This window comes from Centropristis striata, chromosome 2 (genome assembly GCF_030273125.1).
Source record: "Centropristis striata isolate RG_2023a ecotype Rhode Island chromosome 2, C.striata_1.0, whole genome shotgun sequence".
In the NCBI taxonomy this organism is placed as follows: domain Eukaryota; kingdom Metazoa; phylum Chordata; class Actinopteri; order Perciformes; family Serranidae; genus Centropristis; species Centropristis striata.
In genome coordinates, this window is record NC_081518.1 from 27,137,882 (window position 1) to 27,163,764 (window position 25,883).

General features: G+C 39.5%; 1 protein-coding gene across 1 annotated transcript in view; it reads right to left on the reverse strand.

Moving 5' to 3' along the window:
* Positions 1-255: 255 nt before the first annotated feature.
* Positions 256-25,883, reverse strand: part of myo9aa (myosin IXAa) — a 151,860-nt gene continuing 126,232 nt past the window's right edge. Inside the window, exons 23-46 of the mRNA XM_059347879.1 lie at positions 25,179-25,301; positions 22,971-23,120; positions 20,183-20,493; positions 18,027-19,745; positions 16,441-16,540; positions 15,985-16,200; positions 14,188-14,285; positions 13,130-13,257; positions 11,561-11,781; positions 11,127-11,243; positions 10,815-11,003; positions 9,498-9,548; positions 9,151-9,262; positions 7,491-7,552; positions 7,154-7,346; positions 6,521-6,649; positions 6,274-6,379; positions 6,041-6,172; positions 4,361-4,484; positions 4,154-4,201; positions 3,162-3,182; positions 2,741-2,949; positions 2,402-2,544; positions 256-1,880 (exon numbers count right to left, since the gene is read on the reverse strand). Coding sequence (XP_059203862.1) covers positions 1,345-1,880; positions 2,402-2,544; positions 2,741-2,949; positions 3,162-3,182; positions 4,154-4,201; positions 4,361-4,484; positions 6,041-6,172; positions 6,274-6,379; positions 6,521-6,649; positions 7,154-7,346; positions 7,491-7,552; positions 9,151-9,262; positions 9,498-9,548; positions 10,815-11,003; positions 11,127-11,243; positions 11,561-11,781; positions 13,130-13,257; positions 14,188-14,285; positions 15,985-16,200; positions 16,441-16,540; positions 18,027-19,745; positions 20,183-20,493; positions 22,971-23,120; positions 25,179-25,301 — 5,238 coding nt within the window. The 3' untranslated portion in view covers positions 256-1,344. The remainder of the gene's footprint in view (positions 1,881-2,401; positions 2,545-2,740; positions 2,950-3,161; positions 3,183-4,153; positions 4,202-4,360; positions 4,485-6,040; positions 6,173-6,273; positions 6,380-6,520; positions 6,650-7,153; positions 7,347-7,490; positions 7,553-9,150; positions 9,263-9,497; positions 9,549-10,814; positions 11,004-11,126; positions 11,244-11,560; positions 11,782-13,129; positions 13,258-14,187; positions 14,286-15,984; positions 16,201-16,440; positions 16,541-18,026; positions 19,746-20,182; positions 20,494-22,970; positions 23,121-25,178; positions 25,302-25,883) is intronic.

Consider the following 25,883-nt stretch of genomic DNA (forward strand, 5'->3'; position numbering starts at 1 on the left):
ACAAGTATTCTGATACCACATGAATGCAGCACAAATGCCTCACAATGCTAACGGAAGTAGGATATCGTTCCACGTCCGCCCTGTGCCTCGGAGCCGCTCCAAAATCTAGTGAGTTCATCCTTGATCCATGCTACACCCCTCCACCAAGTTTAATGAAAATAAAGCCTGTAGTGTTTCCATCATCCTGCTGACAAACATACAAACAGAAGCAAAAACCTCCTTGGCGAGGGCAATAATAAAAGACAAAAGACAAACTGTTTTTATGTTCTTTCTTGGTTGCTATTGAGCAAACACTTTAGAGACAGGAGGTGGGGATGGGAGTGGGAGTGGGGATGAGGGTAACAATAGGTTTCAAGAATAGAATGGCATTTGTCCACTATACTGTACATATGAACTGTACTGTACATTACAATTGTTGTATGGCTGTTAAGCAGTGAATGCAGGGATTTTATACATGTCCGACATTCTTTACAGAGCTGGGATCCCCTTTGGCTGGAATACACACCAGCTGACTTGGTCCCTTTGATGGCGGTATTTCCCTTGTGAGGGGGAAAAAAAGCAGCACAAACTTAAAACACATGAAGTGGTTTGTCTCTTTCTCACACACACATACAGTCACGCATGAGCGCCGGGCACACATACACATAAATCATCCACTGCCCAAATCCGTACATCTCTGTCCAAAGATACTCAAAAAAAAAAAGATAAATATTTGACTTCAACTACCCAGCAGAGGCTGGTGTTCCGGCTTTGTACAGTATTTATACCTGTATATTATACGCTATAAAGAATTTCTGTGACATTAAAATTTATTAAATAAGGGAAAAATAAATTTGTAGTAACAGAGCAACCACTGCTTACACTGATTGTTATGATCTGTAAACTCATAAAGCAGCTAATAATTGTGAGCTTTAAGTTCACTGTAACATCGGTGGCGCCTGATGTTGCCTCATTTACTGTAGTACACTGCTTCAGCTTTCCAGCTCCGTAACATTCCCTGATGCTGAGTGGTCTTCCGAATATTCCAACATTCCCTTTTCCCCGTTCTCCTGCTCAGTGCGTCTCCTCTTGGCGCAGAGTAAAGAGCTGCCGAGGCACTGTGAGAGCATGGGTGGCAGTTTAGTCCACAGAAGAAGAGCCTTTCCACTGATACTTGTCCTGCTGCCAAACATTTCCTCCCGTCGGGAGCTGAAAACACTGTACACGGCACTTGGGGACACTTCTTTGCGGACTTCAACAAAGAAAGGCGAAGCAAGAGTGCTTTGAGGAGTGGAGTTCTCTCATTGAGAAAGTACACGCTTGCCAGGGAGTTTAATAGGGAGTGCTTTGGTGTCCCAGTGTCCTTCATACCATGAATTCATTACTGCCGTACAATACCAGCTGCTGCGGTATGTCTGGAGGGTCCCTGCCGTGGCCACTGCCATCTCTGGAGTGCCTCAGGGTTGATCGCTTGGCCCCTTTGAGTTTCTGTTTGCCCTTCTCTGCATTGAAGGTACCTCGGCTGGTAAACTGAGGCCTTTCATCATATGCACCTTCCTGATCTCCTGTAGGGCTACCGTCTATGCTGTCATAGCGGGAGGTTTGTGACGCATTCAGAGCCTGTGTCGTGGCCGGGCCAGGGGCCTGGGCCTGAGCCTGAGCCTGAGCTTGAGCCTGACCTGAGGCCGCGGTGGGAGACTTGGAGTGGAAACGAAAGCGACGGGTGGTGGTAGAGGAGGAAGCTGATAATGGGTGGAAGTGTGATGAGGAGGAGTAGGAGGAAATGCTGGAGCTGGAGTCCACAGAGTCCAGGGAGTCAGGCTGGCGGCGGAGAGCGCGGCGTCTGGGGCTCGTCATGTCCGCTCTCCGAGGCCATGGGGAAGTCAACACAGGACCTCTCTCTGAAAGGAACAAGGACAGCTTTATTCATTTTTCTCTCTGATTATCATGACAAATTGTCACAAATTCCTAACTGGATGCAATGCGAACGATTGAATACCAAATTGTTTCAGTTTTTCCCAAATAAGATGTCCTAATCTGCTCTGTATCCAGCTGCGCCTTTGTCTACTCTCTGAAAGAAATCAGCTGATGTGTCTGTATATAGAGTTATTGAACATGTGTTTTAAATTGGTCTGACAAAGATCCATCACGGGTCGAAAGACAGCCTTATGTTTAAATAAGTGAAAAGGGTGAAAAAAAAAAAACACTGCCCCTGCAAAAAAAGAAGTGAGCCAAGTTTCAGAGGAATGTGAAAGGCAATGTTAACAGGTTTTCTCATTGTAGTTGCCTGAAAAAGGGCAGTGGTCACTAATATATCATAACAATAAAAAAAAATGCTATTCCACTGCCAAAGCTCATTCGCTTGCTGTTTTTTAGGTAGAGGTGTGAAAGATGGGTTTTTATTTCCTGCATGGTGGCATACCAGAGAAGTCAGAAATGGTTCCCTCGGAATCCACGTTGAGGTTTTCAGAGCTGTCAGCTGTACCGATAGAAGCCTCCGACTCCAAGGTCTCATCATCTGATGCTCGGGGCTCAAGAGTCAGCATCTCGAAAGTCAGCTCCTCTCTGCAGAGGTAAACATTATCCTGATTAACAAATGACCTGAGCACACATGATGGAACACAGCTAATACTGTAGTTACGTATATTGGAAACGTTATTTTTGTAAATTCAGTTCAAGTAAATGCTTCCTAAGGACAGCCACCCCCCTGAAGTTTCTTCCATTTTTTCCCCCGTTAAAGGTTCACTTTGACAGTGCTTACTTCTCTTTCTGCAGGCTTTCAATTTGCTCTGTCAGCACTCTCTCCTCCTGCTGCATGGCTGCCTGCTGATGCTCGGAGATTTCGGAAAACGATTCCTCTCCCTCTTCGCCGTCACTCTCTTCTATCACAGGGTCAGCGACAGAGGGCAGCCGCGGACTGACTGGCGGCGAGGGCGTGTGGTAGCTTAGTCGCTGCACATGGCCTTTTCCCTGAGAAACAAATCAGGGGCAGATGTTGTCTTCTTCGCACTAATGTGAATATTACATTTGTGTTACAAAAAAAGCACCTGACTGATCAGCACTAAATCAAAAGGTTATGCTTTCACATACACTACAGTTCACTGACCAGTCACGTTTAAAAACAGCACAGCAGAATGAACAAACAGAAAGGTAGAAAAAGCACAAAGATACACAATCTTTACCTTTTTAGCTGCATTTGTCTGCTTAGAGCAAAATTGAGAAGCAAAAGGAGGAGGAGTTAGTAATGCCAGGGTTATTAAGGTCAGTTTTAATGTCCATTATCAAAGTCTGTCAATAGGCAGATCCAGTAAAGCTAATAGCAAAAATATCACAATGTGATATTGATATGAAATTAGTTTGGGAAATTAGATTTGTCCAGTGTTTAAAGGGATAATTCAGATTTGTTTAACTGGGGTTTTATGCAGTTCTTTTCATTAGTCAGTGTATTACAGTAGATGATGGTCAGTACATCCTCAATTTGCAGGAGTAGGCAAGAGTACCCGCACGAAAACTAAGCAATGTTATGGTTAGTGTAAACTATATTTGGAATATTTTCCCCACTTTACCTTGCTTTTAGACAGCCCTCTTCAACTTTTGCTGCTGCCCTGGTCCACAGCAGTACATTAAATAGCTTTTACGCTGTTACTCCTGCCTGCATCTCTAAAGTGGAGGCGTGCCGACCACCATCTACCGTAGTAATACAATGACTATGGATAAGTACCTCATACAACCCCACTTAACTATTACTTTAACTTAATTCTGCCCCCAATGTCTTAAGAGAGAGTAAAAACAAAAATAAAATCACACTTTCCAATTTCTTATATAATATTTTCTCATGAGTGAGACACTGATGTGCAGTCTTTCGTCAGTCTTTGCAAAAAAAAATACAATTTAAGTTGCAGAATCTGCTCTGTTCCACACTTCACATAGCATAATGTAAATATAATTAGAAGCCACTGTATGATTGCATTATCTCCTGCCTTTGATCCACAAGAGACAGTCAGAGAATACAGAAGCAGAGACACAGCGGAGGGATGAGTCATGCTTTAGGGATGAAAACAGCCGTTAATATTTGATGGGATGACACTATGTATGCAGTGATTGGTACCACAACAACATCACCACTGGATGACAATTTGGGGATGTAATCCATGGCGTGTGTGTGTATACATACCATAGTGCGCGCTATGCTCATAAATCTAACGGCTATTAGTACGGGTTTCTGGGTAAAGGAGAGGACAGGTTAGGGAAAAACAGCTTACAAAGGAGGAAATCAGGGAAAAGACAGCACTGAAGGAGTTTTTAAGATGGCTCAGTTATAAACATGTGATTTATCTGATAACAAAGAGGTTTAGTCATGTCTCGTATTATCTGATCTTACCATCGAGCGTCGAATGAGGGTCAGCCTGCACTTGGCCTTGTTCTCAGCAAACTCCAGGCTGCTGATGTCCTTTAGCCGAACTTTGTACTTATTCATCTGTTCACAAATGATAAGTTCTACACACCTGGGGAGGGAAACAAAAGCACTTCAGAAGGACAAAAGATATAAATAATGTCACAGCAAATAAATATCATTCTGCCCCCTTTTATTGACAGCTGGGGGTTGTGTGCAGTGGGTATTTAGAGGGAGATAGCAGGTCAACAATAAATGTCATATAAAAGTGGTGTAGATAATCTGAAAGCTGGAGATCTGATCAAAAATCTCTAATAAACCTATTAAGGCAATAGTTCACACATTAATGTTTGGCTTTCTGAAGCCCATTTTCAGCTCAACTGTGTCCCATAAGTTGTTGCAATTTTTGCGTTGATACAATTTGTAACACACATTTGTTGCTGAATCAGGCTATTTTTTTTATTTAAATGGATGAAAATGCCCAAAACCCCTGCAGAATAATGCACCAATACACCAAGACCTTTGGAACAACATAGAAAAATCCATGCTGTGATTTGTGGTTTTTCTGTAGCCCGCTAAAGCCTCTGAAAGAAAAACAAAGCGGCTAAAAAAATCTGATGTCCCACACGCCGTCTTATTTACACAGTAGAATATGAGCCTCATCTGTTCCCTTAGGCTGGAGGGTCTCAAGTTTTTGGAAACAGAAAGCAAATCCCATAACTTTTCTCAACCGGTATTGAGAAAATCTGCAGCAAAGCGAGCCAAATTAACCATAATTATATTAAAATCATACTGTCAAGTTATGGGCCCAATAACTGATACATTATAGTTTTGTCAGGAGTTGGTCAGCTATATATATTATGAAGAAGAAGAAATAGAAGTTGTGAAACTGGAAACACAACAAATCACCATGTACATGAGGAATTAATTGAGAGTGAGGACGATTTTCGTTAAATTAAAAGTTTTTTTCAGGATGTCAGCTAGCTTTGGTCATGTTTTATGTTGTCTAAAGACAAAGACAAATTATTATAATATCCAGTAAGATGCTGAAAACATCTTATCAGTCATGTGAGTTAAATGTTCTCCAGGTCAGGATATATTGAGCAAAGGCTTTTCCATAATCTATTTAGCGAATCAACTCTATTTTAAAACAAAAACGATGTCATTGTATCATTCTGAAAACTTTATTGTGCAATTGAGTAAGTTTGATCCAATTTTGCCATTTGCATTCAGCTTTTCTAATGTGATCCTTCAAAATATGCATGCAAATAAGTGAATGGAAACAGCAGCCATTGTTGATAACAACTGTACAGTTGTTGTGTTTTATTTGTGCTTATTATTTTATAAATATAACATTTTCTGTATTAAATGCTGTTTTTTAGACATGAACTACACAAAGCTGCTCTGCTACAAGGACAGCAAACCTGACAATAACTTCAGCTGACTTTGGTTTGCTTGTCCAGCTTCATCTTCTTTACATGTATATTTCTTCTCTGTCCTAATTTGACTGTTGCTGTCTGAACACACCTTCATAAACTGGATCTTGAAGAGTTTTATTAATTGCTTCCACATGAAAAAAATTCATTTACAATCCACTCCTGTGCCCAAAACTTTGTGAACCACTGTCTTCAACAAAGGCAGATCATTTATTAGATAGTTTATTCTTACGCTGTGGTCTTGCCGATGTCCTGGACGCTCTGCAGCGGGTCGATGGTGTCTGGACAGCGCAGGATACAGGGAGCAAAAACTATAGCTAGGGCGTTCGCTGACATACGGTTTGTTTCCTCTTGCAAGGCGATCCTGAAAAGCATGAATTCAGTATTAGGAAGTCTCTCAGGAAGCATATAAAGCAGTTTCATTTATTCACTCCACTCCAAGATGACTATAAAACATATTTTTACCTGACAAGATGAAAAATGAGGCGCTCCAGGGTGTTTAGGTGAGTTCTGCTTAGCTGGTCAATAACTGAATACACTCCTCTGATCGTTTCCTTTTTATCCTGCAAACCTGAGGAGACATTTACCACAAGACAAATCACCATTTACTCTTACAGCAAACAAATATATCTTCTGCTGTTCACAGTAATAAAGTGTTATTTTAGACAGAATCTAACACAGCGGAGTCGGATTCCTAAAGTTGATGACTTACACATGCCACGTATAAACTCCTCATACAGCTCAAATGTCATCAGAGGATTTGGCAGGTCCCTCAGCCACTGCTTGAAAACACTTGCGATAACGTGGATGTTGTAGTCGTCCAGATTCATGCTGTCAGCATCTGAGAGTGCAGACAAACCAAACCAATGTTTAGTAATCACATTTAATCCTGTCTCACCACAGACTGTATAAAAGAAGTGATTGTAGCTTCAGGGTCTGAAGCACTCAGTTGTACTCAAAACTGTACTTTTAATTTTTTTTCAGTAAGTGCATCTTGTTTTAAGCTTGTTTTTATATTATTTATATATATAACAGTGAAGAAAGAAGAACAAATGAAGAAGAGCATAATAAGTCCCCTTTAATTTAAATTACAGGTGAATTTTGCGAACTAGTCGTAGATGGTTCTTGGTTAGATCCACCCCACGCTCCTCCCCAGCTCAACCCTCTCATCCAAAAATGGTCACTTGTGGCTCCAGAAAAATCAAGATGGTGACTCTAGGGTTCAAAACGGTAGTCCAAAAACAAATGAATGACGTCACAGTGGCTGCATCCACTTCTTTTACACAGTCTCTGTATCCAACAATCTACATTTCTCAGCTTTAAAAAGCCAGCAGTCTTCACTCACCTGTGTCGAGTCCCTGCTTCAGCTCCTTAATTTTGTTGGTGGATCCAGATTTTCTGTATATTCCTTCTGTGTAGAGGCCGTGCATCTCAATGTAGTTGATCAGCTTCTCCACCACCAGGGGCACCGTCCTCTCGTCGTTAGTCAGACGAGAAACTTCCACTCCGAACTGTCTGGAGGAAAGCTCCGGATCAAACTGTTCACACACAAACACAAATTACTTGGTTTAACTGCCACTGTCGGTGTGTTAGGAGGCAGAAATAACAGCAACTACTGTACATAAAGCCACAGTGAAACAATTAGTGTCATGGGACATTGTTGGACAATATGGCCGACTCACCTTCTTGCTGCATTTGGTGGTCATCTTCTGGCAGCATTTTCTGTGGCAGGCGTACCGGCACACTGGATGAACACAACCAGAGAAATCAAACAGGTCATTTCCACCGTCCACAGAGAGACAGTGCCTCCTCATTATTCAGCAGAAGTTGTGACAAAAGGAAAAAAAAAAATTGTTTTATCGATTGAGAGACCAAAGCAGCGTTGGCTGGCGTGAGGAAAACATCCTGTGGGGAATAAAGGACAAACTGTGTGGGGAAATCTGTGGAGAGACGGAGTCGCAGACCCCATGAGTCCAGTTGAAAACAATCTGATTATGGCTGAGGAGGGAGAGAGGGTGGGGCTCAGACTGAGCACAGCTCGGCCGCAGACATGGTGTGTGTGTGTGTGTGTGTGTGTGTGTTTGGCAGGGTTCCAGCACTCACTGACATCCATTTTGAGGACATTTCAATTATTTGGACTCGCAACCAACAAGATCTTGTTTGGTGAATTACAAAGACTAAAACACTTCTCCATTCAAAGACATTTTCACTTTAGAGTTGCAGCAGTGTGCCATGGTGTAAGAATTGATGGTTATCACACCATGTTAATTAGCTTACTTACTGTAGTGAAAATAAATAGAAACCTGCATGTCCTTTACTCCTCAACTGTCTGTCAGACTTGTCAACTTGTGCCACACACACACAAACATGTGAAGTTATTTATTTATTTCAAAAGAAAGATTTAAAAAAAATAATCCTGGTCCTTTTTTGCGACTAATTTCTTTCGTACAAAGCATTTGTTCGACCAACCTCTTCTGGTTTTATTCATTTTAGGGACATTGTAACTGATTAAAAAAATAATGATAATAAATAAATAAATAAATTAATTAAGTAATAAAAAAATTAAAAATAAAATAAATAATTGTAATAATAAAAACTGTTACTTAATAAATAATGATTAATAAATATTATTATTATTATTATTATTATTATTGTGTAATACAAAACTATGATATTTTCTGTGAAAATCTCATACTGATGTATCCCTCTTTAGGAGTAAATTTGTTTTTGACTCATGTTCCGACAAGTAGGGCAATTGTTGTGTATTTAAAACTAATGTGTCAATCAAAAATATTACAGGGTTCTGCCTCCACATGTGAGATGTTGATTCACGTGCAAACACATGAAATAATATTGCAATTGCAATAAACCCAAATTTTAAGACTTCAACTTACAATTAATTATTCTGTCAATAAACTGTCTATAAAAAAGCTATTGTGAATCTCCAGAGCCCAAGGTAACATTAACAACTAACTATATCAAATTTAAATAAATTCATTAAATTCATTTTAAATTAAATGTATTATATTTATTTAAATATATTCACATTTCGGAACCAGCAAATAATGGGAACTTCTCCTTGGTAAATGACTTAAACACTTAAAAATGTAAAAATATTTAAGAATATTAAAATTGTTTATGATAAATTCAATTATTTCAGCACTGTATATCTAAATAAGAAAATACCTCTTCCAAGCATCTATGACCTTCAAAAATATTGTATTTAATAAAAAGCTTTATAACCTTTTTAAAGACACATTTTTCTCAGATCTGCTGTTTGAAATTCAGGGTTTCTCAAGGTGCCCTGAATCCCTGCTGTGACATTTTGTTATGCACACTCACATTTGCACACACAGGCGCGGTCCATCATCCAGATGAGAGAGGAACAGTATTCACAGTAGGTGGGGATGCTGTACTGGGTGGACTTGAAGATGTGTCCATTATGTTCCTCCACCTGCAGAGAGCAGCAGAGCACAGGTTCATCCCGAGTTCACCTGCATATTTCCCTTCACAGTTATAAGTGCAGTTTCATAGCATTTTCTATTCTGGTCGCTGGTGTATTTATATCTTGTTATTCCAAAGAGCAAATGGGGATACAAAGAACTGGCTGTTAGAGCAAAGTGTTCTCTTTCTATCGGTTAGGAACAGGATTATGCACTCAGTGGTGATGAGAATGATGAGGGACTTACAATGTCGGTGTCCTTTTTCCTCCGTTTTTTGCGTTCAGGTTTTGGTACCTGCTGTAGAAAAAAAGGACAAATAAAACAATAGATTTTAGTTCTGAAGCTGTACTGTATGTCACTGTATATGTAAGCATAATTAATAAAAAGATGTCTAAATTCTAGGAAACCAATAATCCAGAAGACTTTTATACACCATGGTCCATGACATTTAAAGTGACACATTATGGCTGAAAATATCAAAAGCACAAATATTTTTAAGGTCACAATTATTTACCTTGATTACTTACTGACTTCAGAAACATTATGCATTCAATAAATGTAAAAGGAATTGATTTTCTTGAACTTTAACTATAGCTGAACTAAAAATCTAACAAAATTGAGACAAATAAATACAATCAATACATAATAGATACACACATTTATATAAATTATGTAATAATAAAATATAAAAATTAAGATAAGATAAATTCTGCTGTTACTGAAAACTACTAAACATAAATATTCAATATATCATTAATAAATACAAATTCGACGAAATACACCACAACATTTTGGTTAACTACATTCCACTTATTTCAGTCAGTGACTCTAAAATAGGCAAAAGTGCACCGAAAAAGGGTTCGCTTGATTTATATCCCAAGATAAAACCCCAGCATCATTGCTTTATCTTGATTAACTTGTTTTCATAATTTTTGGAAGCCAAAATCAGAAATGAAAAATAGATTTCTTAAACATTAATTAATTAATTAAATGTTGTTACTGAAAACTACTAAACATAAATATTCAATATATCATTAATAAATATAAATTTGACCAAATACACCACAAAAAGTTAGATCAAATATGTCGTACTGCACTACTGAAACCCCCTGAAACCTTCTTAATACATACACAATATTTTAGTAAACTATAGTTAACATATTCCAGTCAGTGACTCTTATAACACAAGACAGAACCAGAGCATCATTGTTTTATCTTGATTACCTTGTTTTTATAATTATTGGAAGCCAAAATCAGAAATTAAAGTTATACTGATACGCTTTCTTAAACGTATCCCCAAAAAATAATAGCAGAAATGTATATAATATATATATAATGTGTATAGAATGTATGCATTTGTCTTATTTTTTATATTCTTATTCTGTCTTCTATATCTATGTGTCTGTATCTTGAGCTGCTGTGACAACTAAATTTCCCAACTGCGGGATAAATAAAGTCATATCTTATCTTAACAGAATACATTATAAGGAGCATAAAATGTTTTAGATATTATCCAAAATCCATCACTGTGTCTATTTTCCTGAGGCTGCTGTGTGTCTTTACCTTGCTGAGGGTGCTGTCCATGGGTTTGTACTCAGTCATGAACTCATCAAGGAAAACTTTGAAGGTGTTGACCCACACTGTGACTGGAGACTCCCTCCAGTCCCTCTGCTCCTGCCGCATCGTCTTCTCCAGGATGTGCTCAAACAGAGCGTACAGGTCTTTGTAGCGGATGCTTTTACCATCGTCCATCTGGGGAGCAAGACGACAGGAGTTCACAGAAAGACAGTGTTACAGTGGAAAAATACAGTCCTTATCTGATATCATGCAAAAAAGTACTATTTTGTCAGAATTTTACACTTGAACAACACTTACTGCAAGCGCTGTGGAGTAAGAGTTAAAGATGTTCAGACGGAATTCCTTCAAAGCCTTTTTAAAGACGACGTCCACCATGGTGTCCTTCTTACTGTCCTCTGTGTCCAAGTCGTTGATCTATAACAGGACATCGCAATCACTTTAGCATGAATATGGACTCCCTGTAGCTCTACAAAGACGAATACTTGACAATTTTACTTGATAATGATTTTGGTTATTATCCAGAAAACCATGTAAAATGGCTAGATATTAGCTCTTAAATTAAACTCTTATGATGTATCTTTGTTGTTATCATTATATTTGTACAAACAAATGTACCTTTAATTGTACTAGGCATTAAAATGAATAAGAAATTTAAGAAAACATGGGTCTAATATTTTTTTCCATGACTGTAACTAATGAAAACTGGATTCATAAGGAGAGTTTCTCTGTACCTTCTTCATGAGGAAGTCGTTCATGCTCCTGTAGTCGTTGGTGCAGGTGAGAATCTGCAGCGCGTCGTTCTGCCACTGAGCGGGCTCCAAAGCCACGCTGCTGATCTTCACGCTGCGCCGTCGCTTTACCTTAGGAGACGGCTCCTTGTTCTCCTTCAAGTCTCTGAACCCTTGGTCCAGCGTCAGGTCGGGACTGCAGGGCGGCGACATGTTCTCCTGACCTGCTGAGTGGAAGAGGATCCCAGTCAGTGACGCTTCAGCTTAAAACAAAAGATTTGTGTCATGAGTGTGGTGTATATACAGGTGCATCTCAATAAATTAGAATATGATGGAAAAGTCCATTTCCAGTAGTTCAAGTCAAACAGCCCCAACCAAGTATATCAGAGTCATATAGATGGACATACTTTTCAGAGGGCAACATTTCTATATTAAACATACTTTTTTAAATTGGTCTCTTGTAACATTAAAATGTTTAAAGGAGACGCTGAATTTAAGGTCTTCTTTAAATGTAAGCCATAATCATTATAATTAGAAGAAATTAAATAAATTAAGACATGAAATGTTTCACTCTGTGTGTAATGGATCTATATAATGTGTTATTTCCACTTTTTGAATTGAAATACTGACATTAATAAACTTTTCTATGATATTCTAATTTATTAAGATGCACCTGTATATGTGGCTGACTTTGTGTACTGTTCCTCCATGTGCTGTGACTGGCTATGTACTCTGGGTGCTTTTTCATTCTGATTAGCATGATTGTCATGTGTGTGCTTCTGTTTGTTTGTTTTCTCGTTGTTTCTTTGTTTTATTTTAATGATTGTTAGTTTGTTATTTATACAACCTAATGTGCAAATATATTGAAGTGTTTCTTTTCTTTTGCTTAGTTGTGATGAATATTTTCTTAATCCACTGCGATACTGAGGTTGTCTAGTTGTATGTTGTTGCTGTGTTCATGTTTGTGTGTGTCAAATGGTTGTTGAAAACAATTATTCATAAAAAAGAAAGGATTAATGCAATCAAGGCATTCAAAGTTAAAAAAAATACATTATTTACATTATTTTTGGTTTAAAATCCACACAGAATTAGTGACTGAATTTGGATCGACAGTTACTTTTAAGTGACCTGATCTCTTTTTTGGACTACTTCATTAAACATCCATAAATATGTGAACAAAATATCTATTTGGCATACTCAGTGTTGCTGCCAGAAAGGCCATTAAAGGAAATTACTTAAGCCAGACCTCCATCTATCGGAAAATGCTACGATATCATTTTGTTTGGGTTAGGGTTAGGGTTAGGAATCACTTTCTCCCTGAAGCTTCAATAAAATAAACTTGAGTTAATATGGCAAAAATAGAAAGTGTATATTTCCCCAAAACACCCTTCTTATGCAAGTCTACTGCCTATTATTGTTATTTTTTATAATTTTTTCTTCCTTAAAAATAAAACACCCCAGGTCCATATAATGTAAAAAGCCGTATAGAAATAAATAATTTTTAAAAAAGACAATATTTTAGCACCAAACATGAAAGAACTTGAAACATTTGTATGTTTTTGGATAACGTACCGTCTCCCAGTAGCGGCCCGGTGTCTCCATAGTCTCCATCCAGGGAATCAGACCCACAGATCAGCTTTTCTCTGGACGTCTTCTTATCTCCATACTTTGTCTTGCCCCAGAAACGCATCTTACGAACCCTGTTCAAAATGAAAACAAAATTGATAAACATTCTTTTATTACTGATGGAAAACTGAGTTCAAACTGTATAAAGATTAAGTTATAGGTGGCAAATCCATCCTCAAATGGATTGTTTTTTCATGTTAACCCTCTGAACCAGGATTAAAACATGTTTTTTTTTTAAAGACTGCCAAAAATACACAGTTTATCATGAAAAGAAACTGTGAAAACGGGGATTATTGTTGAAATTTTAACTATCCGACAGCCCTTGAACAGATTATAGTTTATGAAAGTTTCCATTAGAAAAAGTAATCAAAACAAAGCTTAAACTTGTAATATTCCTGTCAAAATAACTTAATTTTACATTCAAATCGCCAAAAATAAAGCATTAGGAATAACTAGACCCTGTTAAAAACATTAAATTCTGTCCTCAGCGACACTGTGAAGCAATGATTGATTCTGCTGAGACGAACGGTCACTTGACAAATATTCACTGAAAATCAGACAGAACTGCAGGCTGTTTACACAGAGCTGAGAGGAGAGGACAGGAGAGGTTGGCAATATGTATAGCAGGTCTTCTCATATTCAAGACACTTGATAAAGTGTTATATATATAAATTCAATTTTATTCCAATTTTAAAAAAATATTTATCAGAGAAATTCAACATGCTTTTATTTCTTTCTTTTTTTTATGATTTATGTTATATAACTGTGTTAATGTGCACAAAATCATTTTTGAGTTGCTTCCACTTCTAGCCATGACTGTGCTGATTCCATAGAGCTGCAGGACTTATATATTGCAGGGAAATACAAGACCACAATGAGGAAAAAGGACAATAGCAAGACACATCCTGAAATGGCCTGGGGTTCAGAGAGTTAAAACCAGGACATGAAGAGCAAATGTTGAGGTAAAACTCTGGATGCTGGCTATGCTAAATCGAGGAACAAACCTTCCATCTTGTGAGTTCTTGCGCATCGAGTCCACTTTGACCAAATCTCCTGAGGACATGGCTTTGTGCATCTTCTTTTGCTCTTCAGAGGCTGCAGGCTGGGACAACATCAGGTTGGATAACAAGTTAAAAGCATGCCAAAACCCAAGAAAGGTCTTTTTTATTTATTTATATGTTGCTCATAAGTATATTATGATCTGAGGACAAGTTCAAGCCAGTAGATGGCAGCATTACATCACTGGTGCAGCTTTTACCAGAGCTCTCACTTCTTCTAAATGCTGTAGACAGTAATCGTAATATAACAAAGCAATAATGCAACAAATAATACATTTGATATTTGATATATGACACAAAAAACAAATCAATTTTCCCAAGAAAGGAACCGGTTAAAAGACGGGAAAGAGGAATTTGTTAATTGATGATCAAGGATTCCCAAGGACTGACTCGTGTCCAGTGCTACGTGCTAAGAGAGGAAAAATAACCAAGTGACATGCAAACACTGTTATTAATCAGGAAGAATAAACCACAGAAAGAAGTCAGTGTTACAGCTGTGAGAGACAGAGAAGCCAAACCATGTTAGAAAAACCACTATGTTAAAGGTTTAGTGTTAAAAGGGAAAACACATTTCAAAAATTGTCATACTATCTGTCGTTATACGTTAAAGGGATAGTTCGGATTTTTCAAAACTGGGATTAAATGAGGTATTTATCCATAGTCAGTGTATAGATGGTGGTTAGTACGCCCCCAGTTTGGAGAAGCAGGAGCATTGACATGGAAGCAAAGCAGTGTACTGCTGTTAACGGGGCAGCAGCTAAATGTATTTTAGTTAACTTACAAAAAAATCAGTTTTAATGTACACTATATTTAGAATATTTTCACTACTTTACCATACCATCAGACAGCCCTGTTTAAGTTTACACAGGGTCAACTGAAACCATTATTTCATTAGCGGTGTCCTCATATCCACCTTGACAAAAACAGTAATTTTACCTCACAGAGCACTGGCGATGCTGCTTCTACACTGCTGCACTTAGTTCAGTTATTTGTATCATTGTGTGACTTTAGTGTTTTAAAAGGTCAGTTCTGATTCACCAAAATCACCAAAATGACACAGACTAATTAAATGACTGAGGCAGCAGTAGACCTGTAGACTCCTGGGTTATGTGATGTTAAATTAGTGTTTCTGTCAAAGGATTCTGGTGGCTTTGAAGAGAGCATAGTTAAAGCAGTAAAATATTCTAAATATAGCTTAAAGCTAAACCAGTATTGATTTTTTTAGGTGGCTGCAATACATTTTGCTGATGCCCCCATATTTACTGGTACATTGCTTAGCTTTATTGCTGGTACTTCTGCCTGCTTCTCCAAACGTGTGGACGCCATCTATTGTAGGTAATAAACTATGGATAACTACCTTATAAAACCTCACTTTAAAAGTTCCGACTAAATCATATTAACTTTCACCTTTGAGAATGTTTTCTAGAGGAGTTGTCAAAATAATAAAGTATTAGATTTATGGTTGTTTGACTCCATTGAATTTCTTTAAAAGTTACAAATATTTGTATTATGCATAAAACCAGAGAGTTAGTTCTTCTATTGGAAGGATGATGTTTAAACTATATTATGCAGGTACTTCATTCTGAAACAGCTGCCTTGAAATACATTTGAAATGTCTTCCACTATTGTGAAAAGTTAGTATATAGTTCTAGAAAGTTTCCTAAAGTTCAGTTTGAGGGGTTAGAAACGTCAAAGAGAAGCCACGCTGCTTTAAGAACGTGTGGCTTGGATGGCGCCTGTTACCATGTCTGAGTCACTGAAACAGGACTCTCTTAAGCCCGCCTCCGTGGAGCTCTGTTTGGCGAGGGGCAGAGTGTAACTGCGGGGGCTGACGGGGCTGTCGCCGTCGTACTCATCCTCCTCTGAATCGCCCCCAACTGAGAGGATGGGGGCGCGGGTGAGGAAGTCGGAGCGGGTCCGTGCCATTCTGGCTTTCTTTTTTTGGCCCGCTCTGCCGACCTGGAGTTTTATCAGAAGTGATAACAGCAACAGTTTAAAAGGAGCTTTTAATAACCTGCAGAAGAGCTTCAGTGCATGTTCTTCTTCATGTAGGTCAGCTGTGTCGTTTTTAGTGTCAGACTGGGAGCTGCCAAGATTCATTAATTCACTCACACAAAAACACAAAAAGACACTCCTGCAAACTGGCAAACACATGCTTTACGTCTATTTTCTAAAAATGAAAAAGGACAGGTGGCTTACATCGCGTGTTTTTGCTCCTTTAGAGGGTTTAGTGATGGGTGATGCTACATCTCTGGGAACAGCTGCAGGTGTCTCTTTAGTGATGGCATCCTTGTCAAACCTGGTGGGCAAAAAGAGGAAACTTAAATACAAAATGTTTTGAATGGAAAGAAATTAATCCAAATAAAAAGGTCCCCAAGACAGTCATAAAAATGTACTTAACCCTTCTGTTTTGTTCGTTTTTTCAGGAACAGCAATAACCTGAGGCATTTTAATTACCTAATGGTCCAGAAACTAAAAAAATCCCAATAAACATAGTTTATATTTCATTAATAACTCCATTACTAACCATTTCAATCAATATTTAGTGCAATGGTGTTCATTACCTCTCAAAGATCATGGTTCAATGAGGATAATTCTCATTTTTCATTAAAAAAAATGCATGTTAAAACTTTTTAATGTACATTGGAAGCACCTACATATAAAATACAAATGACATTGATTTTTGTATTTTTTTTTTAATTTTTAATTATTTGTTTTATTTTTAACTATTTTTTTTTAGAATTACAAACTTTGAAATGGGTCAATTTGATCCGCAACATAACAGGAGGGTTAAATAAACACTTAAATCTGCTATGTGAAGAATACTTATGTGGTTATAGCATCTATAAAACAAGTCTGATGGTATAATTTCTTTTTGTCCAAGAAAAATGAGCCGATCTCAGTGGAAATTGGTGCAGCGTCTCTACTTTTTAGAGGATAAATCATTCCAACAAAAACATCTTTCTCTGTGTATGTGTGAGAGTATGTGTGTGAGAGAGTTAGAGAGGTGATAAATAGTCTTTGTCTACCGCAGCAGAGACAATTTTTTTTAGAACAGAAATTATTTTGGCTACCCTTTGTCAACTATTGATTTGTTGTCTCATCTTAGAAAGGTGGCCTGGATAATTTATGTTACAAATATTGACTCCTAAAGTAAGGATAACTCTTGTCAAGACAACATTTCAACTTTACTGCCTCACAAGACTTTGAAAGAAGCCACTTCAATACAACATATGATGCTAAAATAATCATTTTGATATTTTTGACATTTTCATTTAGTGGAAATCTAATGTTTTTAAATGATTCTTTCCCCCCCGGTGAACCTGGTTTTCAGATTATAACATGTTATGCTGTCCAAGTCAAAAAAAGATGTATTTAACTTATTTTTTATAAGTTGTATTGTACATATTTATGTTGTTTTCTGCAGTACTTGTTATATATTTTTTTCTCTTCATTTTTATGAAGCAAAAAGCAAACTCCTAAATTGTAAATACCTCCTTATAATAAATATACCTTTGTTAGCAGTTATTATTACACTACTCAGATAGCTTTTATATAATCTTGATCTCTTTATGTTTTTCATTTTTCATTCAAACTACTACTTATTTTTCCTCTGTGATTTATATTCACACCTTTTGCTTCTGTTTTTCTGCTGTGACAAGTGAATTTTCCCGTTGTAGGATCAATAAAGTATAATCAAATCTAAACTTATGATAATAACAACAAACACCAACATTTTACATAGTGTATAGCATAAAACATGAATGTAAGACTTCAGGACTCACTTTGTAAATGTCACTTTGTCCTTTGGAGAGAAGAAGATGTTTGGTTTGTCCGTCATACTAATGGCGGTGCCTTGAGTGCTCTGTGGCTTCTTGGCGGCTGTTCTCGCTCTGATTGCTCCTCCGTCTTTAGACTCCAGAGTGAGTTTGGGTGCCCAGCCCTCAGGAGCAGGCCTGCTCTCCTTGCGTCTCTCTCTGGGAGCAGAGGCAGGTGGAGGAGGCAGCTGAGGCTGAGGGGCACCTGGATGAGAGTGCTCTGATGGGGCAGAGGACTCTGACTGTGTCCTGGCGTGAGGAACTATCCCGGCTGTCCTCTCGATCAGCAGGGAGCTGGGTCTGACTGGCTTGACGGAGGTTGCGGCTCCTCCAGCGTCCTGTCCGGCCTGTCTGCTCTGCTGTATCCGGTGCAGAGCTTCTCCTCTCTGCTTCTCAAACATGTCTCTCTCGTACTGAGCGAAGAAAAGCCGCTGCCGCTCCAGCGCTTCTTTCTGCTGTCTGATCTGCTCCATCATCTCCTTCTCGTTCTGCTGCTGCTGGTTACGCTGCCTCACCTCTTTCTCCTCGTTCAGTCGCACCAGCTTCTCTATGACGGCCTGGTCAGCCTGAGGGACAGAGGTAGAAACGGGGACGGGAGCTGGGTCTGGTTTCTCCCCCGTTTGGGCCGCAGAGTCTCGAACCTCTACAGGGGGACGGACGATATCGCTCAGCTCTTGACTTATCGGCGTTTCTTTCTGCATGCTGATGACCACCACTACTGGTCGTCGTGCTGACTCGCGTCGTTCTTTGAGAGGCTTGGTGATGGTGGTCGTGGTGGTTGTAGAGACGGATGCCTCTGTGGTTTGTTTGAGCTCTTCAGCGGGACGATGGGAGACGACTGTGCTGCCCTCAGCTGGGACGTAAAATGTAGGGAGGTAGTTCTCAATTTTGGGCGGATGTGTTGGGGCAGAGGGGGCTGCTGGATCCACTGTGATCTTATCCTGGCTGCATGGCTGGGCAGCAGCATCAGGAACGGCTGTCCAGTGTGGTTCAACTGGCATCGGGCTGGTTGACACAACCTCCACATCAGGCTCTGTATCGACTGGAGGAACAGGGGAGAGGAGGTCCTCGCTGTCCGTCACCTCCTCTGTGGCCTTGGGTGGCTCGTCGTCCATGCTGAGAAGCTCAAAGCTGCCTTTGGAGCTCTGGCTGTCGGGCGTGCCCTGGGGCGAGCGAAGAGGCGGTGTTGCAGGGGGCACCAGCTCCAAGGACCAGCGCCGCTCCTCGGTTGGCGACGAGGATCCTCCGCTGGTCGCCCGGACCTTGAGGAGCTCCAGGCTGAACTTGGCCTGCTCCAACTCTCTCATCCGCCGGCTCTCCCTCTTGGCCCGGGTGGTTTTCTGGCTGGGCTCGTCCACAGTCCTGGACCTCTCACGCACCACCACAGTGGAGGTCAAATCTGGTGCTTCAGTTTTCACTTTCGAAGGACTCTCCTTTGTTGGAGCCAGTTCTCTTCCATCTCCCTCCTCTTTCACTGCGCCCTCCTGGCTGCTGAGGCCTTGCAGGCTCCTTTCTCGCTGCTCATAGGATCGATCCTCCCACGTACTGAGGTCCAACCCCATGATCCTCTCAGGCGACTCCTCCTCTTCCTCTGGTGAGAGACTCACCTGGCCATTCTGCAGCTGAAGCAGCTTCTCCTGCTGCTCCTTCTTCTCCCTCAGTCTCTGCTCTCTTAGTTTTCTGAAGCTGTAAATCAAGATGACATGGTTACAACTTCAGCTTCTTCTTTTACCTTTTCTCAAGATACATTTTAACTGGTTATTCTGAACAAAACTGCCTTCAAGTATTCACCAAAGTTAAAAAGTCTTGCTCTTAGCAGCTCAGCTGATTGCAGAGCTGCTTTGCTTGTGTAATGGCATGCTCTTACCAAGCTGGACTATAATCACACTGAACAATGACCAAATACTGACCAGCACGAGCTGTGTGCAAAGACTAATCAGGTTTTTCAGCAGCTTGAGAAAAAAAATCAAGCAGTCATACCCTTAGAAGCTATTTTTAGAGGACTGTACCTCTCTAAAAAGACTAAAATGTTTGCTTTTGTCTCACTAAACTGGTCCACTCCCAAGTTTTCTAGCAATGGAAGAAACAACTGGTGCTCAGAAGGTGTTTTCGGAGTCCTTTACCTCTGCCTGGCGAGGAAGCCTCTGCTAACGGCCTGTAGTTGCTCCACAGTGGCATACAGATGCAAGTAGGCTTCTCTGGCTCGATGACAGCGCCAGGCCGTCTGGATAACCAGAGCTGCCGTGCAGCGCCGGTGGAGCCACAACCTCCAGGCCCTCTGCAGCACCACAGCAGCCTCCTTCCACAGCCTAAACCTGTGGCGCTCCCTGTAGCCTCGCCAGTGTGTCTGCAGACACAGAGCTGCCCCCTCCTGGACGCTGGGGTCATAATCCTCCTCTGCCTCTTCTATGGACCGGTACAAACGCCACCATTTCTGTGAAGAGATGATGATAATAATGTTTTATTTTCATGATAATATGATCTTTTCCTTTTAGTCAAAACTCATTTACCTCTTCTTCTTCCTCCACCATGGAGGCTTGTCAGAAAAACATTTTTCTTCAAGCATTTACGGCCTAATATGACTAATTAACATAACAGTGGTCATTATAAGGGTGTGGTATTCTTTTAGGATAAAATGAAACATCCTTGATATCAACCGACATCTTTCGTACATAGTTTCTTTCATTTCATTTTTCACTTCAAGCTGGCAGTGCTTCAGTTATCTTTCTAATATTATTTTGTATCACAATAAAGTGTATAACCTTTTTGCACCTTAACATACACACTGTTTTTTTCTTATGCTTATGCTGTGTGTTATATATATACACTACCGGTCAAAAGTTTTAGAACAAACCAATTTTTCCAGTTTTTTATTGAAATTCAAGCAGTTCAAGTCCAATGAACAGCTTAAAAGGGTACAAGATTTAGAGGTGAACTGCCAGAGGTAAATAAAAAAAAGTTAAGGTTAACCAAAACTGAAAAATAATGTACTTTTCAGAATTATACAAAAAGGCCCTTTTCAGGGAACAAGAAATGGGTTAACAACTTAAAGCAATTCAGCAGCAATGGAGGTTGATCAAGCCTTGAAAGTTGGTGCTACCAATTCCAACTTTTCTTGATCACTTACAACCCCCTGTGTCTGCATAAAAGTAGTGTTGGAACACACTGTGGTACCATACGGTTGTGGGCACTGTTTGAACAGTAGTGTACTACAGAAAGTAGTGTGTTACTATAAAAATGGCGAAGAAAAGGCAATTAATGATAGAAGAGAGATAGACCACCATAACACTTAAAAATGTAGGTCTTTCCTACAGAGAAATTGCCAAGAAGGTCAAGGTGTCAGTGAGTACAGTTTCCTTTACCATCAAAAGGCACGCAGACACTGACAGGCAGAGGTCTGGCAGAGCCAAAGCCATAACAGCATCAGACAAGACAAGTTTCTGAGAGTCAACAGGCAGTTTACAGGACAACAGCTTCAAGCACAGCTTAATAGTGGTCGCAGTAAGCAAGTCTCAGTTTCAACTGTGAAGAGAAGACTTCAAGTTGCAGGTTTGATGGGTCGAGTTGACGCAAGAAAGCCATTGCTGAGACTTCAGAATAAGAAAAAGAGGCTTGCCTCGGCCATGAAACGCCGCCAGTGGACTACTGAGACTGGAAGAAGGTGTTATGGACTCATGAATCAAAATTTTAAATCTTCGGTTCATCACGCGGGATTTTTGTACGCCGTCGAGTATGCGAAAGGATGCTTCCTCAGTGTGTGACGTCAACTGTCAAACATGGAGGAGGAAGTGTGATGGTCTGGGGCTGTTTTACTGGATCTAGGGTCGGTGACTTGGACAGAGTCAAAGGCACCCTGAACCAAAACGGCTACCACAGCATTCTGCAGCGCCATGCAGTACCCTCGGGGATGCGCCTAGTTGGTCAGGGGTTCATCCTACAGCAAGATAATGACCCAAAACATAAGTCCAAGCTATGCCAGAACCTTAAGAAAAAAGAACAAGATGGTAAGCTTGAAAACATGGAGTGGCCAGCACAGTCTCCAGACTTAAACCCCATGGAGCTGGTTTGGGATGAGCTGGACAAAAGAGTGAAAGCAAAGCAACATACAAGTGCTACACATATATGGGAACTTTGGGGGGAGTTGGGAAGAACTTTCTGAAGAATGTTTGATTTCCATTGTAGAAAGTAACGAGTGTGTTCAGCTGTTATATCTACCAAAGGTGGCTACTTTGATTAGTCAAAAGTTTAGAATATATTTTTGTTTCTAGATTGATTCTATGATTTCTTTTTTAACTTCAATTGTTTATTTGTTCTATGCATTAATTTCAGAGTACACTGAGACATTCAACTGCACATTATATATAGGTGCAAAAAGGTTATAGGCTATATTGTGATACAAAATAATATTAGAAAGATAACAGAAAGATACACAAAAAAAAAGTTTTGAAGCTCACAGCAGCTTTTTTCAGGCAAGAACATAGCCATTTAGACTCCTGATTTGTGATAAGTTAATATAAATAACACCTCTTTGGTAATGCACGCTGACATTTCTGGAGCAGTGAGGAGCTGCTGGCTGTGTGAGACCAGCTTTTTTACATACAAACGCACATGTTGACTGTTTTTGTAATTACTCTCAGTGCAAGAAAGAGGCTAAAAGGTCTAAACCTGAAAACAGGAAGAACCAGTGCCAATGTGTTGGAACGGGAAGAGAAGAATGTGTGAGGCATGATGTGATCATATCATTAACTCTAAAATTGATAAGCAAAAATACTGAATTAACACTCAAACAAAAAACAACTTTCATGAGTATATTTCCAAACAAAAACAATAAATAGTAATTAAAATCAAACAGAAGAAAAAGATAGAAATGAGGCTGATGGAGAGGAGAGCAGTGATAATAATGAACTATACCTGGATGCAGATCACTGCTTCTCTCATCCTGACAAACTGTTTCCTCTCCAGCCGTGCTCTGAACCTCCGCTGCAGCGTGACGATGCGTCTGAGGACTTCAGCGTGGAGTACGGCCTGCAGCCGCTGACGCTCGGCCTCGCGCAGAAACACCTGAGGGGAGGGACCATGAAGGAGTCAGCACAGGGTATAAAACACACTTAGTAAGGAGCGGGGTTGTCTGGCTGTGCATGGAGAAACACACACACTCTTTAAAAAAGCTCCACTGACACACAAACTGAGATCCCTGACTGGATTCATGGTCCCAAGAATGTCAGGTATGATCTTTAATTATATAGACAGCATCCCGAAGGCATGGACCCCTCCATCATGACTCATTCATACCAACACCAAATATGGTGTCTTTATTACTTCCTTTTTCTCCAGAGGGAGGATGCTTTCAGGTAATATGAGGTTATCCTCGCCACGACCCTTTCCCTTTATCTACGATTCTATTTATAGTTTCTGTAATTCAACAGTCTAATAAACCAAGTTTGAGTCATTTTAAAACCCCACATCACTTTGAGTGTTTTTGGTTCCTGGACTGCCAGTTTCCACATTCCTTACTGCCTCAACATGCAGCAATAGATAGTTTAACATTAAACACATAATAACAAGCAGCATGATGAGCCTAAACATTTGTGTTTCACCAATATCACCAAACAACCGATCAAGCCACTAAAACACTGTTCGCTCTACATTTTCATTTTACATCTGGATTAAACATTGTGACTTTAACTTATTGAACCCTGATATTTCTCTTTAATTGCTGTTGAATTAAAAGTAGTAAAAACCTTTTTTCCATACCATATTTGCAATAAGCTGAAACTTAGAACATGTGATACATTTAAAACCAGACACTAGTTTTTGGCTACACCGCTAAATTACATATAAACAGAAACAGTCATGGAAAAATTATTAGACCGAAATTATTAGGTAATTAGCTGATATCTAGCCATTGTCCATGGTTTTCTTGATAATAACCAAAATCATTTTCAAGAAAACCATGGAAAATGTCTAGATATCAGATCTTATATTAAACTCTTATGAGCTATTTTTGTTGTTATCATTACATTTCTCCAAAGAAATGTACCTTTAGTTGTACCAGGCATTAAAAAGAACAATAAACTGAATAAAACAAGGGTGGTGTAATAATTTTTGCCATGACTGTATTATATCAGTTTTTCAGTTTTTATATCAGCTTTTGCTGTCCTTTTACATTATTTTGGTAATGAATGAAACTTTGGGACCATCAGAAAAGGTCTGAATATAACTTATGAGAGCTGAACAAAGACTGTGTGAAAGAAGTGGACGAAGAAGCTGTATTATCACTCATAGGTCTGTTTACTACTGTGTTGAAGTCTTGAGTTTGCCATTTTGGCCATTGTCACTTTGTTTTTTCTGTTCAGAAATGACCATATTTGGACAAGAGGGTGGATCTGACTGTCTATTTTACTTTATATGGGACCACAATTTATAAAATTAACATCATGCTGTATTGAAGACTAGCAATCAAGACTAAAGCTGCAAAGATTAGTTGACTAACCAATTAGGAAAATTATCCAACAATAAACCAACTTTTTTGATAATCTATTATAGTAAATAGTATAGTAAAACATGCAAAATAGCAGAAATTGCTGTTTTGAGCCTTTCAAATAAGGAGAGTTCCTGTTTTCCTCATTTTTTTCAGGTTTTGACTGGCAAACAAGACACTTGGATTCTGAAGAAACAATTTTTTACTACTTTTGACATTATATAAACCAAACAATTAATTTAACAAACAAGTAAATGACCTGCAGATTATGCAAAAAGAATCAATAGTTGCAGCCCTCATTGAGACCATAAATTAAATATTAAATCATGTAAGACATAGGGTCAAATTGTTATTGGCCTTTAGACAGACTTCTATTTGCAGCCGGTGAATTTGCCCCCTGCTGGCCAATAGAAAGAATGCAGGTTTAAGGCATTTCTCCACGATGAAAAAAGCTCAGCTGTGTAACATTCATTTGCAATGACAAACACATTTCTCACATGTGTTTTTGGACAGTAAAGGAGAATTATTCTGACAGGTATAATGTGCAGTATCAAAAACAGATGTCACACTATGTTTTTTACTGTAATTGTTTGCCATATAATTTAAAAAATGCACAGAGGAAAGGAGAGGGTAAATACCATTGTCTTTCCCACTTGGTACCCATCTGGCTCAAGGCCTAGCTGGTCCAGACTCTGCTGGATGCTCTCCCTGGTGGCACTGGTGCCCTCCTGGAGCAGCACTGAGAAGTGATGGACAAAATCCTATAAAGAGAACAAAGAAAGGTGTTAAAGACAAATATGTGCACACGATTTCCGTCCAGTAATGCGTCTAACAGAAGGTTTAGATTCTGATATAGCCATCAGTTTCTCTGACACTGATTCCAGTAGAGGATTCATTAGTTTGGGATGTAAAACACTGAAGCCTCGACTGTGACATATAAATCTTAACCAGCAGCAGAGAGTGAAGCCTGCTGCAGCATCTCTTGAGCAGAAACAAAAGCCGCCAAGGCACATGTGGTTTCAGGTAAAAGTCCATGCTGTCCATATTTGCAGGGGTTCAAACATCATGGCATAAATATGTTCAACTCCCACTCCTCAAACTGAGGCCCATTGTCTGAATTCAATACACTCTGTGCTGCAGGGGGTGGATCGGGAAACAGATGCTGTGTTTATACAATTACAAGCATGGGGAGTGTTTCAGAGAGCCGCGGACAATGGAGAGGCTCTGTTCTGAAGGGTCTGGAAACAGCACAGTCCTCCGAAGTGATGCCATGCCCAAGATATTTCTCATTAGTGCTGACCGCAGCACTAAATATGTTTGGGGGGGAATTTTTTATGATGAAC